Genomic DNA, 14,643 nt, shown 5'->3' with positions numbered 1-14,643 from the left:
AGTTATTCTTTTTTAAATTTAATTTAATTAATTATGAATAATATATTTACTTAAATACAAACTTAACACTTAATTTAAATTAAATTATTTTTGTCATTTATGATATAATATTGCAATTTTTTGCTACTTATATTTAAAGTAATTATTTTGCATTTAAATGCATGAAACTGTGAAAATTACAAAGAATTTGTTTTAATTACTTATAAAATATTTTAAAATAAAATATATGTATATAAAGACCATCCAACGACAAAATTATAGAGATTGTTAGTTCTATTTTGTATCATTAAACATTTTCTTTAAAAGGTTTGATTTCTTAACATTTCTGTTATAAAACAAAAATAATTAGGAATAATAATATTTTGGTATTATGAAAATTTAAGAAAATAAAATGACATAAATTATGTTTAATTATTGAGAAATACTTTTAATTTTTTTTAATATACGAAGTATACAAAATATATCAAATAGAATAAAATATATATACACAACATTTTGGTTATATTATATAGCATAATAAAATTCTACAAAAATATTAACAGAAATATGTTTCGAAAGAAAGAATTACATAAATAATAAAATTTTACATACACAAAAATATTTTTATAATCAATATATTATTAAATACATTTATGCATATTTATATTATTTTCCTTTTTATCTAAATATAAATATATGTATTGTGTTTATTTTATTTTATTCTTGAGTGTCAGACATGATTAAATCATGGCACTCAGTCAATTTGATTTATTATTAAACACACATATATATATAATATTATTCATAAATAAAATATATCTGTAAAAATATATAATAATTTAAATGTATATTTATGTGCTTTCAACTCAAAGTCTAGATAGTGGTTGACTGAGGATTTATCAGACTTACTCGTATACTATTAAGTGTTTACACTACAACGAGTGAATTAACGCACGTGAAAAAATATGTACATATATATCCACATATATACATAAATATTTATTTACATATAACATAATTATATGTGTTTAATAATACATCTGATGGTATAATAACACAATTATTTATATAACATAATTATATATCTAATAACATATTTTTAACGGATTTTAAATTTTATAACAATGTTTTTTTTTCTCTAGGAGTTAATGTTTAAAACAAAATTGGACGGAAAACTTAAAAGTTAGAATACGAAAAAAATTTAATAATAATTGTTAATTTCTTGAGAACATTTTTCGTACAATAGAATTTTAATTAAACTTACTATTCATTACTGCATTTTAAAAGTTTTCTAATTGAAATTAAAAATAAATTAATAATATTTTTTGGAAGACTAAATGAAAGATTACAGGTTTAACGATAGATTAAAAATTTATAACAAAATATAATTTATTATATTTTTTTATAAATATATTAATATTATTAATAGATGGTATTATAATTTTAAGAAAATTATATCTAATAACAATTATTTAATTTAATCATAATTAACTTAAGTATTGCGTTTGATGTTTACACTTTAAACTAATTAAATAAAAAAATTAAAATAGTGTCGTTTTACAATTTTATGTGCGTATGTGTTTAAGATTTTTGTGTGCGTGTATCTGTGTTTATGTAAATGTTTTTTTGTTTTTTTTTTTGTATTATTTTAGAACTTTAATTTCTTAATGATTTTTCTCTATACACAGTCTTTGTTTCATTGAATATGCGAATGTTTTATTTTTATTTTAATAATTTAATTTATTTTTTGTTTTTAATTAAATGTAATAAAAATTTTATGTCTAAGTGTGTCAAATTAAATTTTCACACCTCGGTACTGTGTGTCTGTATTCGTACTTTCTTAACACTACCACTACGATTCATAGGCGGCGAGCTCCCTGAGCCAGAGAACCCTGGATTTTGTATGCCTAACGTATTATCTCGAGGTGGTCGAGGTTTTTTCAAACTGGAACGTAAAGGTGAGCGTGTAACTGATTCCATAGTCGAACCATTTGAAACGCTTGTCACTGTTGTACTCAACGACGCCACACTGCTTCCATTGCGTATATTGCTATAAGGTTTGCCGGAAGCATCTGTGACTGAAACACCTAAAAAATAATAATATGGAATGCGTATAATTAGTAATAAAAAAAAATTATAATGAAAGCTTGGCTAGAAAGTATTTTCAGTTCATATGTTATCTAAAATCAAACAAAATGAGTGTTCATTAAAAGACTAATATAATAAAGTAATTAAAAAAAAGAATAATTTAAAATTAGAATAAAATAAAATTTTATTTAAAAATAAAGTTTTTGTAATTATTAAAACTCACTAATATTCAGTATTTATTTATACTAATAAAAGATGAGTGAAGAATTTAAAATTATATAAACATTAAGAAACGCTAGTAAAAACTAGTAAATATATTAAAATATTAAAAGTTGAACGAAATAAGCGAAATAAAAAAAATTATTCAATATTATTCAATTATTTAAATTTTTTTTATATAGAAACTAAAGTTCAAAATTAAGTTAAATAAAAGTTATATTAAAACTGAAAATACTTTTTAACCCATAGAATGTACTTACCATTTTTGGTACGTGGCTCTTTATAGCCTGGATTATTATATGTTGTTGCACTAGATGGTGATGAAGCATCTACAGTCATCGTTGGGTCTCCTCCAGGGCGACGTGAGAAAAGCATATCATATACTGAGGTTAAGACAAGTCCTATGCTTAAAATTATGGTAACTATCTGTTAAATGATATAATAATTATATAGTATATTGTGACAGATTTTAATTTATATATTTACAGATTTTTTTTTTAAATTTTACTAACCTGTAAATAAAATGATATACCACGTGAGATTCTAAATCCATACTTTTCCGATTCATCTATTTGCAAAGCAAAGAGGACAGCAGCAATCAATGCTAGTATACCTGATGGTTTTAAGAACAATTTTTTAAAAAACATTAATTTTATAGTTAGACTTTTCCACCAAAATAAAAAAATTTCGGTATTATATACAAATAAAAACAATACTTCTAATTCTCTGCATTAAAGAATAGACACTGTACGCTAATGCGATGGCGGATGATTTAAGCTTTGTATACCGAAAACGCGTAAGGAGAATAAAATGGCTTCTAAATAAAATTGATTCTTTTGCTTTTATTTCGCAATTAATATTATAACTTTAATTTTTAATGGCTTCACTTAAATATTGACACATATCAGAACGTTTAATAATAATATATCAATACACAGAAAACCACAAAAAAACACTCATAAAAAAAAAAAATTCTTGCAATACATTTTTTAGCTTAAAAGACACGATATATGTTTCTACACTCATACACTTCTTCGAATTCGAATACTTCTTCGAATACTCTGTTACTTATTAGTCGTTCTTAGAGTCTACCTCCTCCTCTTTTTTCTACATCACATTTGTGTTTCACTTCAAACTACGCTATAATAACAACATTAAAGTCATTTGAGTTAATAACTTTTCCATATACTTTCTGCTATTCTCATACCATCCTTATGTTTATATCTCATTCCTTATAGTCCACCTCTTACAGTCCTCTTACTGTAGTGTCTTTTTTCTGTTGTTTGTATTCTGCTTCTAGATTTCCAATGAATCTGGTATAGTCAACAAACTTCAATCCAGACTATATCAACAAATTTTTTTCATACATTTCCTCTTCTTTTCTTCTATACTCTTCTTACTCTATTCAATCAGTTCATAGCTCCACTCTCTATCTAGCTTTTTTTTAAATCATATAAAAATTTTTATTTTTTTTCAATTAATCTTCAATCTTGTTCACTGTTCACAATAGATACTGCTTCTAGATTTCCAAGGAATCTGGTATAGTCTACAAACTTCAATCCAGACTATATCAACAAATTTTTTTCATACATTTCCTTTTCTTTTCTTCTATACTCTCCTTACTCTTTTCAATCAGTTCATAGCTCCACTCTCTATCTAGCTTTTTGTTAAATCATATTAATATTTCCTTTTTTTCAATTAATCTTCAATCTTGTTCACTGTTCACAATAGATACCCCAAATTTTTATAATGGATCTAATACTTTTAAGCTCCACTTTTTTGTTAGCATTTATAACCTAACAAAGTACTTATAACTAAACCATAGTGATTGGTTTCCGAGTTCAAAATACGTATTTAACTATAATGTACGCGAACTTCAAGCTAAAGAAAAATGAAAAGGACATTCTTTAAACTTGAATGAATTCAAGTATATAATGAGTACCATGGATTTGATAATGCACATAATAGTAAAATAAAGAGGAGAAGTTAACAGGTCTGTAGGCTTCCAGCGGAGCAGAGTATAATGAACAAGGTAAATCTTTTGCGTTAGGAACTGATCCTTACTGGCATTTTGAATAAAGCTCAGAATGTTTAATGTTGGGTATTTTATAATATTACATACATCCTAATATTAATAATACTACATATTCTCCTGTTTTAGTATTTTCCTCGTGAAAGCCAAAGCTAAATAGACACAAAGAATGTGACTAGATGTATCATCTCCTTGTAGATAAATGTTCTTCAGTCTAGTTCAGTTCTATCTTATTAAGATGATAGAGTAGATTAAGGTGATCGTTCAGATAATCTACTTAAAATCTTATATACTTAATATGTTTATATATAAGGAAACAGTTTTCAATAGAGATTTATTTTATTATATATTGTCAACTTTGTATATGCTCAATCGATTGAGTAAAAATTATCCTCGATCATTTAAATACCACATTCTTAGTTTATGGGGGCTTTAGTAATCTTAAATTGACTATTCTAAGTATTATTCTAAAATCTCTTATAAGGTTTTCTTTTGCAAAATTTGCATATAAAAAATAATATTAAATGAAATGTTCAGTACTTACATCCAATTATTGCTAAGATCAATTTTAACATTACTAAGCTAGTATATGACATCACAACCTTATCACGTGATGAAATCATTGCAATTTGTATCACCGATAAAATGCAGAATATACCCAGCGCAGCTGAGCTAATGATGGCCAATAAGCCACTAACATATACGGCAGCTAAAATATATTAAACAGAGATTACAATTAATTAAAAATTAATTAATAATTTAAATATAACACAAAAAATATATTGACAACTTACAGTTAAGCCGAAATTTGGAGACTTCATTACCACACTTTTCACGATTGTATGCCAACTGTTTACATACTTTAAAGGGACCAAAGTATCCACGGTCGTAGTCGTAGCCACCTAAATAAAAATAAATTTTATTAGTAATTATAATATTTTTAATTAAATTATAATTTATTTAAATTTTTTAGAAATGTATTTAATCAAATGATATGTCAAATTTTAGAAAATCTTAATTAAATCCTACTAACTGAGGTAAACCAAACTTTTTTAATAATCAGTGGATCAATAAAATAAGTAAATAATGAATCTAGCTCGAACTATCAATGAACTGTCTCAAAAGTATCGCTCGGTTGAGCGCAATTTACACTTTTTCAGATTGAGTCAGTAATAACACAAAATAATCGTTTTAGCTATCAACGATAAAAGTTTTTCCTTTGAAAAGATATATTTAAATTTGGATTCAATTTAATTAGTTTTAATTTTTTAAAATCTTTGGTTCCCTATCGTAAAGAACAAAATGTATTAACAATTTTCTATAATTAATTACAATAAAAATATTTTAATACTATTTTAAAAAGTTGATACTATTAGTTAATTTGTGCTTAATATTGCACTAAACTGCTGAAATACACCACTTTTTTAATTTTTGACTTTATTATAGTCAAAAAATTAAAGTTGATTATGATTTTCAGGGCAAGTCCGTTTGACGACGGATTTTTGTAGACTTAGCTATTTTGAATAGCAATGGAATGTAAAATAGTTTCATATTTTTATTGTCTTCAGAAACACTATATGAGATCCTGTACGATATTATTATTAATGTCAGAAACTGTAATAAGGCTCTCATTAAAATGAACTGTCAAAGATGAACTTAAATAAAAATTAATTTTACTTATACTTTTATGAAGCATTTTTCACAATAAAAATGTTAAATCCCTAAAGTAGTACCTGAGCACTCTGATGTGACAATATAGTATATATAGTATACTTATATAGTATATATAGTATACTTATATAGTATATATGGTATACTTATATAGTATATATAGTGTACTTATATAGTATATATGGTATACTTATATAGTATATATGGTATACTTATATAGTATATATAGTTGATATATAGTTGATGGTTTTAATGTAAACATTATTAATTTTAAAACCTGGTATCTTGAATACTGAACTGTAATGATGCTCAAAAGAGTTGTTTTTTCACTAAAATCCATTGTCATATGAGTTGTCGGAGAAATTGGAGTTATACATATATTATATAAATGATTTCAGATTAATACATGAGGTTACATTTTTTCTTACTATTTTAAATGCTAGCACTATTAGTTTTTTGTGCTATAAATACCACTAAACTGCTGAAGTATAAAATTTTTTTTAAATAATTCCTTTTGAACTATAAACATATGGCTGAACAACTACCATAATATTATTGTTTTCTATTTTGAAGTATTTAATATATTAATATTAATTATTATTATTAATAATAATAATAATAAATTATTATTAGTTATATCTGAAGCATTTGAATTAACTTTTAGCTATTTGTATTATAGACATTATCTTCCTTTTTATTTCCGGGGTGCGTAAAATTGACTACGGAATTTAGTATAGTCAGCTATTATCATTAACTATGCAATACGAAGCTTGTTCATATTTTTATTGTCTTTAGAAAATCTCTCTAACTGAGTTACTGACTGATATTTAAAATGATTACATGGTCCATTATTTTTGTGAGAACTATTTTTATTTACATAACATAATTATTTTTTAAAACAAAACACTTCCTAGTAAAAGCAGTTCTATTATTACTAGAAAGTCTTCACATATACCATAGTATGCTGAAGAAGTCCGAAAGCTTCGTAGCCTTGACAGTTGCTATCATTGTATATCATTTAAATCTTTAATATATCAATCAGTTTAGATATACACAGCCTTGCTATTTTAAAATATCTTCATTGATACTCTTTCAGTATTGGACATCTTTTGATAAAATATTGGAGACTTTTTTCTTAATTTTATTTACATAGCGAACAGATATTAGAATTTCTTCCTTGATGTCAATTTCTTTTTAGCCTTAGAAACTCACTTCGAGTTTTAATAATCCAATAGATTTTTAAGCGGTTAGGTGTTATTGCAATATACCAAGTCTTGCTGCAATATATCCCGTTTCACAGATAATTTAGTTTTCTGTAAAAACACGGCGTTCACTATTCTCAGATTTCTTAATATGACGTAAGATATTTGTTTTTTGATATATCATTTGTAAAAGATATATTAAAAGAATTCATTTGATAGTCGTTACGACGATAAATATACTTAATTTCCATATATTCTTTGGGATTAAAGAGTAATTTTAATATTTAAAGCTCAAATATAACATTTTTCCAATCACGGACCGTATAATCACAACTACCCTAATTATATATCTAGGTGCTAACCATTTAAACTGTCATAATAACCCCAAATGGGTATGCCAATAGAGACATACAGATATATAATAATAGGCAAATAATCCGAATCATCTCTATTACATATCTAAGTACCTATTATTTGAATTGTCGTAATGATCCTAAATAAATAGCGGCATATCCAAAACAATTATAATGATCTCTATTATATATCTGAGTACCTATCATTTGAATACACGAAACAATCCTAAACATGTATGCCAATAGCAGCACATCTATAACAATCATAATGATCTCTATTATATATCTGAGTACTTACCATTTGAACTGTCGTAGTAGCCCCAAATGGGTATGCCAATAGCGGCTGAAGCCAAAGCGAAGCACAAGAACCCGTAACAAGTTAACCCAGCAGCATAAAGAGCAGTTTTTGATTTCGCCATTTTTTATCGATCAGCATAATTAAGTGAGACGGCAGCTGAGATTTCGATAGATTTCTTTTCTTTTCCTTTCTTCTGTAATTTTGAAGGTCACGACTAGCAAGCACACGTTAAAAGGTCACTTCCGAATATGATGAGATCAAAACTGTAATGAAAAAATTTAAAGAAAAGATGAAATTAAACGCTTCAGTAAAATAACAAATAAAATTAAATTTGTAAGCATTTGAGCGAATAAATCAAATGCTTTGAATAATTTAAATTGCCAGTTTATTTCTCGGTTCAAATTTTTTTATTTTTTATTGTGAAATTTGTTGTTGTAAAATGTTTATTACTGAATTTTGCTATAAATGTCATTATCAGCGCACAGGCAGCGAATGAGTGGGAGGCTACTTAGCACTACTTTGGGGGGCAATAATATTAAAAGGCCATAGAAAGTGTTTGATTATGTGTTAAGGATTTTGTTTTTTATTGAATTGGCATGATTATGACGATTCTTGAAATGTAGGTCAATTATGTGATATCATTGAATGAGATTGTTAGAGAAATGCTTTCTCTAATTGCATGAAAATAATAGAAACTCAAAAATTTAATAATAAAAATGTCAACTTTATATTCGCAGTTTAATATTCCAATTTAAAATTAAAAGTTTTTATTTAGCATTCAATAATGATAGCTGTCAAAAATTGATATCAAAAATCAATTTAGGGCAATAAGTCTTTTATAACTAAATTTTTAAAAAAAGGACTTTCATTTCCTCAACATTATATGTATATGCATATTCATTTACAATACATAAAATTTAGTTAAAATTTAATTTTGTCCAATAAATAACAATTTAATAATCTTTTAGAAATATTGTAGTAAAATTAATATAAATACAGAATTTTATACTGTTTCAATATAAATTAATTAATTTTCTAAATGTTATTAAATGTCGTATTTATTACTTGCACTTATCATAAAAATAAAATGCCAAAAAAAAGTATATTGTTTAAGGCTCCTTATAACCAAGCTGGTAGTAATAAATCGAAGCATCTATTGAAGAGACATTTAGAAGATATTTAGCTTCATAAAAGAAATTTATAATTTATTTTAAAAAATGAAATGCTTATTCAACATATTGTTGCGTAATTTTCGATAATTCATAGTCGTTCGAAATCACTGAAGCCTGATAAATAATTATATAGTCGACTCTTGATGTGTATAACCTTTTTTATTGCCATAGTTTTCAGCAATTGCCAACATTAGATTTTCTCAAATACTAATATTATAATAAAATTTATTTTCTAACTGCCATTGTCAGTAAACTATTTTTTAGTTTACTAAGATCGAAATTAGTAAAAATATTATACTTTTAAATATCTATAGACATCCAAGTATGCAGAATTATGGATGTAAAAATACTAAATGGATACTAAATGACAGTACCTTATACATTAAAAAAATAAAAAAGAGAAAGACACATTTTATTTCTATTCTTATGATCTTTGTTAAATTTTTTTAGATATTGTTTTTAGATACAATTAGATACAATATAGATACAATATCATTATTTAGATACAATTTTTATGTTTCTTATTTATTTTTATTAGTCCCATAACCACTGGTATTAGGTATTGGTTCTAACACAGAATAGATTTTATTGTCTAGTGTTGGGTACTTAATTTGTATTTTAAAGGCTCTATTATAATCAATAAATAAAGCCCGATTTTGATTTCCGTGAACACCCATTTTACAACGGATTTTAGTAGAGTAAGCTATTTTACATAAATGTGTAATATAAAACCATATTTTGGTTGTCTTTAGAAAAACTCTTAAATTGAGTTACTGACTGATATTTAAATCGCAAGTTCTCATACAGTTTAAAGATCTTTCTATTTGTTAGGTCTGTGTAAAATGTCTGGAAACTTGAAAGTGGGCTCCAATAATACCTAAAAGTAATTAGGTTAGTTATACTTGCCGCCGTTAAAACAGGCCTGCCCTAGGACAGTCTTTATTTTGAGAATCTAAGGTACTAGTAACCTACTAGGTCTGAGTAGTCTTAAGATATGTGGCGACATTTCAGTTCTACATTTCGAGCCGAAATAAGCAAGATAAGGACTCTCTTCTTTACATCTCTTATAAAAAGTTTCTCAGCATATTATTTTATAAAATAATGTTAAAATATTAGACACGCTATTATTATTTCTGTTCAAACCATATGTATTCAAAAGTTTATGAATTGTGTTATCTAGCAATATTCAGGTATAATGAATTCATTTATTTAAGTACTGTTTTTAAAGATATGTATTTATTTAAGGACTATTTCTAAAGATGTTTTCACAAAATACTTATATATAAAGATCATTTATTAAGTTTTGAGTATTCAAAACTTAATCTAAAAACCGAACTGGATAACATTCTAAACCATGGTTATATGTATGTCTTGTTTTCAAATATATATTGACATTTTGTTTGTTTCCAAACTTCTTAATCGTGATTGGGGACTCCTAAAAGAAACCCCAATTCGGTTACTCAACACTTTCGGCACGATGAAGCAATTGCTCTTGCCACTCTATTCCTTTCTTGTTTAGGTGTGAGATTCTGTACTGTTTGCATCTTGAAAGGCAGATTTATCAGCAGTCAGTTTTCAGTGCGACAGAAAACTTTTTCATGTTTCGAACATTTTTTTCCGATATTGCTGAGTTTAAGTCTGGTAACGGGCTATGATTTTAGACACAATTCATTTATTTGCCTTCAGATGTTATAGGGTTCTAATAATCATAGTACTATGTGTACCGGATAAAATTTTTTCAACACATCTGATATGCATATCGTTTGTCGCGCTAGTAAGCAAAGAAATCTGATGTTATGAGGTACAATTTTAGTGCACTGTTAGGAACGATTTGAGAGAAGCAGTGACCGTAAGTTGGTTGCCAGTTCAATTGCCTCGTACTGTACTTATAAGTATGTACAAAAAGCTTGAATAGTTTTACAATTAATATTATAGTACATAGTATAATACTAATAAGACTATGTTATAAAAATTTTAATTTATTTACAAAAAAAATAAACTAAATCAACTACCTGAACTATAAACTTAATGTTTTTTGTAATAATAATTAAACAATAACTAATTAGTTAATAATTGCTATAGGTCCATTATCGCAATGACTATATTTTGAACTTTCTAAGCAAACACTGTAATTTTTGTAAATATTATTTATTTAAATTAATATTTTTATTACTCATACTACGAGTATTTGTATTTGCCTCTACTACAGTGCAAATAAAGATAACTTTCTCGCATTATTTAAGCAGAGAAACAATAACAATTTTTGTTTATTTTGCAGTAATTACTGAGTTATTAACTGTCATGTAACGTGCGCGCATACAAAGAATTAACCTTGAAACCTAAGACTAACTACTCATTTTAATGACAGACACACAGTCATGAATTAAAGATACTCGCAAACATAGATACATTTGTATCTAGATACATTTGTGTAGCAACACTGCTACACAAAACAAGTATATAAAAATTTCACATGTCTGTGTATGTAGATATTTTTGAGTGTGCAAGATATATTTCACCTACATACGGATGAAATTTATGTGCTTGAATCTGTCATTATGCTGTCTGTCCGGGGTCATATATGCAAAATATATGCGCCCATATATAGTATAGAAGGCATCACGTTAATTAGTAGCAAATTGTAAACACATTTGGCAGTGGTATTATGAGGGCTCATATATTATAGCTCGTGCTTACACTTGGACATTGGATATGTGGAATATCATTTATGTTGTAATTAAAGACAATATTTAGTATAGAATGTGAGTGTTTGGAATTTAATACAATATGCATAAATTTGAAAGATGTACACATTAACTAATTGCATTAAATCAAAAAGCTTTTAGGTTTTGTATCTACGAATGTGTACTCGTAATAAATTAGTGCTCTGAAATAATGTAAATAAATTCGACGTATTAACTTAGTTACCCATTAATAATAATGAAATATTTGTGCAATACATAATGGGGTTTGGACGTTTACTAATTCAATTGATGTTCAAATAAAAAAATTGACTTCACATAAAGCTTGTCAATCTATAAAAACAAGAAATTATGACACGAAATTCATTTCTAATTCACTTAACTGAAATACAATTGCCGAAGTTAAATGTCAAATGAAGGAGGTCAGATTTAAGCAACGCGTTTTCTCTGCGTTTTGCGCTAATTGCACAATTCCTATTGCTAAATGCTCGCGAGCCTAAGGGAAACTCGCAGATACAAAGTGCGTACATGTAATCAAATTATTTTGATAATAACTTCATGTTGACTATGCATACTTCAATACGCCAAAAGCTTCGAGTTAATTAATAAATAAAGAAATCACATAAATTTCAATTGAGTGCCGTAAATTTAATCAAATACGCAATGTTAACTAGGCCGGGGTTTGACAAATTGAAAACGAAAGTAGAAATATTTTAAATACGTAAAATATGAAATACTAAATAAAGAAAGTAATACATTCTCAATACCAGCTAAGAATCTAAATTATAGAATAGAATTTATACATTTCAGAGAAAATATACCAGCGACTGCCATATATTGATATACCATCTATGGTCATTATCGAAAAGGGATGGTACACTGCGACCTAAAAGATCTATTGTGCCCCTTAGTCGAATTGGAGTGTTTCTCCAAGTCCGATTTCTTTAATTAAAGACAGTGTTGGGCCTGTGTTTCCTAGTCTTGAATCCTCTTATTTCATGAAATACCATCCAAGGTATTTTTACCGCTTGTGCATCACTGCCGGACACTCCCCTTGCAGATGGTAGGCAGTTTCTCTCTCTTCTCAATAGAATTTGCAGCCTCCAAGGTATTTCTTTCGCTTATGCATCCCTGCCGGGCACTCCTCTAGAGTACATGTTATGCGGTTTCTCTATTTTCTCTACAGTATCTCCAGTCTGAGTTGGATTGAATTTCTAACTTTGTTAGGCGATTATGCAATCTACAGTGACCGGTTAGTAATTCCGTAATAACTATTATAACTGCCTGGCTATCAGTCAGTATTGCAATTTTAATGTTCCTGTAGTTGCGTTCAAGGTTGAAAGAGAGTTGGTTACATTTCTTCCTAGTACTTTCGAATATCTATTACCAACAATAGTTTAGAAGACTTTCTAATATTTACTTGACACAAATAAGAGTAGTTGAAAAATGCTATAGATCGAATCGTGGGAAATACATTTAACAAATATGATAGGTATTGCAACTCAATATGTTTATTTTGAATAAAATTTATTTTCTGAACAACAAATACAAATTTTTATCTTCTATTCTTATACTCTGTCAGATATTGACTATATTATATCAAACATAAGTCTCAGTAACCCTGGGCAATATTAGAACTCCATACTGTGATATCGACAATCTAATCTATCTTTACCCAAAAGCTTCAAAACTAGGAAATAAATGTGAAGTGAAAATGGTTTTTTGATTGGTTAATTTCAATAGAAGTCTTTAGAAGTCTTTATAGTGAAGTAAATTAGTGAACCAATTAGTGATTATTTGCAATTTTTCTAACACATAAAGTTATTCTGAATAGTCTTAATAAACCAATTGGTTTCAGATAACTAGACTATTGTACTACTTTTCAAGTCAAAGATGGTAATTTGTAAAATAACAGTGTAAATCACATCTATATTTTCATGGTTACGTATTTTCTCATCAAATCACAATTGTTTAAATAAAATCAAAAGCTGTGTCATTGTACCAATCATCTATAAATGAATAAGTTACACCAACCACGATTATCTAAAATTCGTTCCAGATCATATCATAAACAACATTATTAAAAGATACAGAAAATTATAAGCTGGCTAAACATAACTAGCGTGTATTTAGATATCCCAATAATAATAAATATGGAAAATCCTCTCTTTTGATTATCTTATCAGACAAAATAGTACTTACAAAGCCAGAACTTCGTCACAAAAAAATAACCATTTTGCTGAATTTAAGAAGTAGTTGTTCAATCTGTTTACAATCGTCATTTTAGAGTATTGTTTGATTGTTTGAAAGGAACTCAAGCCAATAGATTCGGTTCGGAACAAGCACTTGTGCAGAATATATTATAGATTTCAAAAAAAAAAAAAATAACAAATATATATTATCACTGTTTGGATCTCTTAAGACTACAAATTAATTTGATCCAAGCAGTTGGAATAACTGAGTAGATTTGATATATCCTTGTAATGAACCCCAGTTTGTTAAAGACGGGATCAACTTTAATGGAAAAAATCAAAGATATTGACTATTCTGATGACGTGTGTTTGTAATATTAAACAATATGCAAAAACAGTTAAACGATCTGATTAAAGAAACAAGTAAAAATGGTCTTAAAATAATTGTGGAAAAAATAAAAGCCTATGAAGCCTTTTATTCTATCAACGATTTTCTCGTAATGAAGCAAATTGAATTGATAGATTTCACTTCCTTTTCAGATAGCGTCATAATTACTGTTTCGGCATAAAACAGAAGAAGAGATAAACTAAAAGTTATGTGACGCCAGTATGTATAAATTAGTGCATATAGCAGTTAGAAAGCAGAAGTGGAACGATTTCAAAATTGAGTTTAGCGATTAACAGAATTCTTTACACGATTCAGATGACTTACCGAGACTTCAATGCTATATGCCT

General features: G+C 27.0%; 1 protein-coding gene across 1 annotated transcript in view; it reads right to left on the bottom strand.

Annotated features, from left to right (window-relative positions):
- Positions 1-1,578: 1,578 nt before the first annotated feature.
- Positions 1,579-14,643, bottom strand: part of LOC119668219 — a 131,643-nt gene continuing 118,578 nt past the window's right edge. The window contains exons 3-8 of the mRNA XM_038077663.1: positions 7,843-8,105; positions 5,113-5,220; positions 4,863-5,027; positions 2,799-2,899; positions 2,547-2,712; positions 1,579-2,066 (exon numbers count right to left, since the gene is read on the bottom strand). Of these exons, the coding sequence (XP_037933591.1) occupies positions 1,783-2,066; positions 2,547-2,712; positions 2,799-2,899; positions 4,863-5,027; positions 5,113-5,220; positions 7,843-7,963 (945 nt within the window). The 5' untranslated portion in view covers positions 7,964-8,105 and the 3' untranslated portion in view covers positions 1,579-1,782. The remainder of the gene's footprint in view (positions 2,067-2,546; positions 2,713-2,798; positions 2,900-4,862; positions 5,028-5,112; positions 5,221-7,842; positions 8,106-14,643) is intronic.

This window comes from Teleopsis dalmanni, chromosome 1, assembly GCF_002237135.1.
Source record: "Teleopsis dalmanni isolate 2A chromosome 1, ASM223713v2, whole genome shotgun sequence".
Lineage (NCBI taxonomy): Eukaryota > Metazoa > Arthropoda > Insecta > Diptera > Diopsidae > Teleopsis > Teleopsis dalmanni.
Note: the sequence above shows the minus strand (reverse complement) of the source record. Positions and strands in the feature narration are given on the sequence as shown.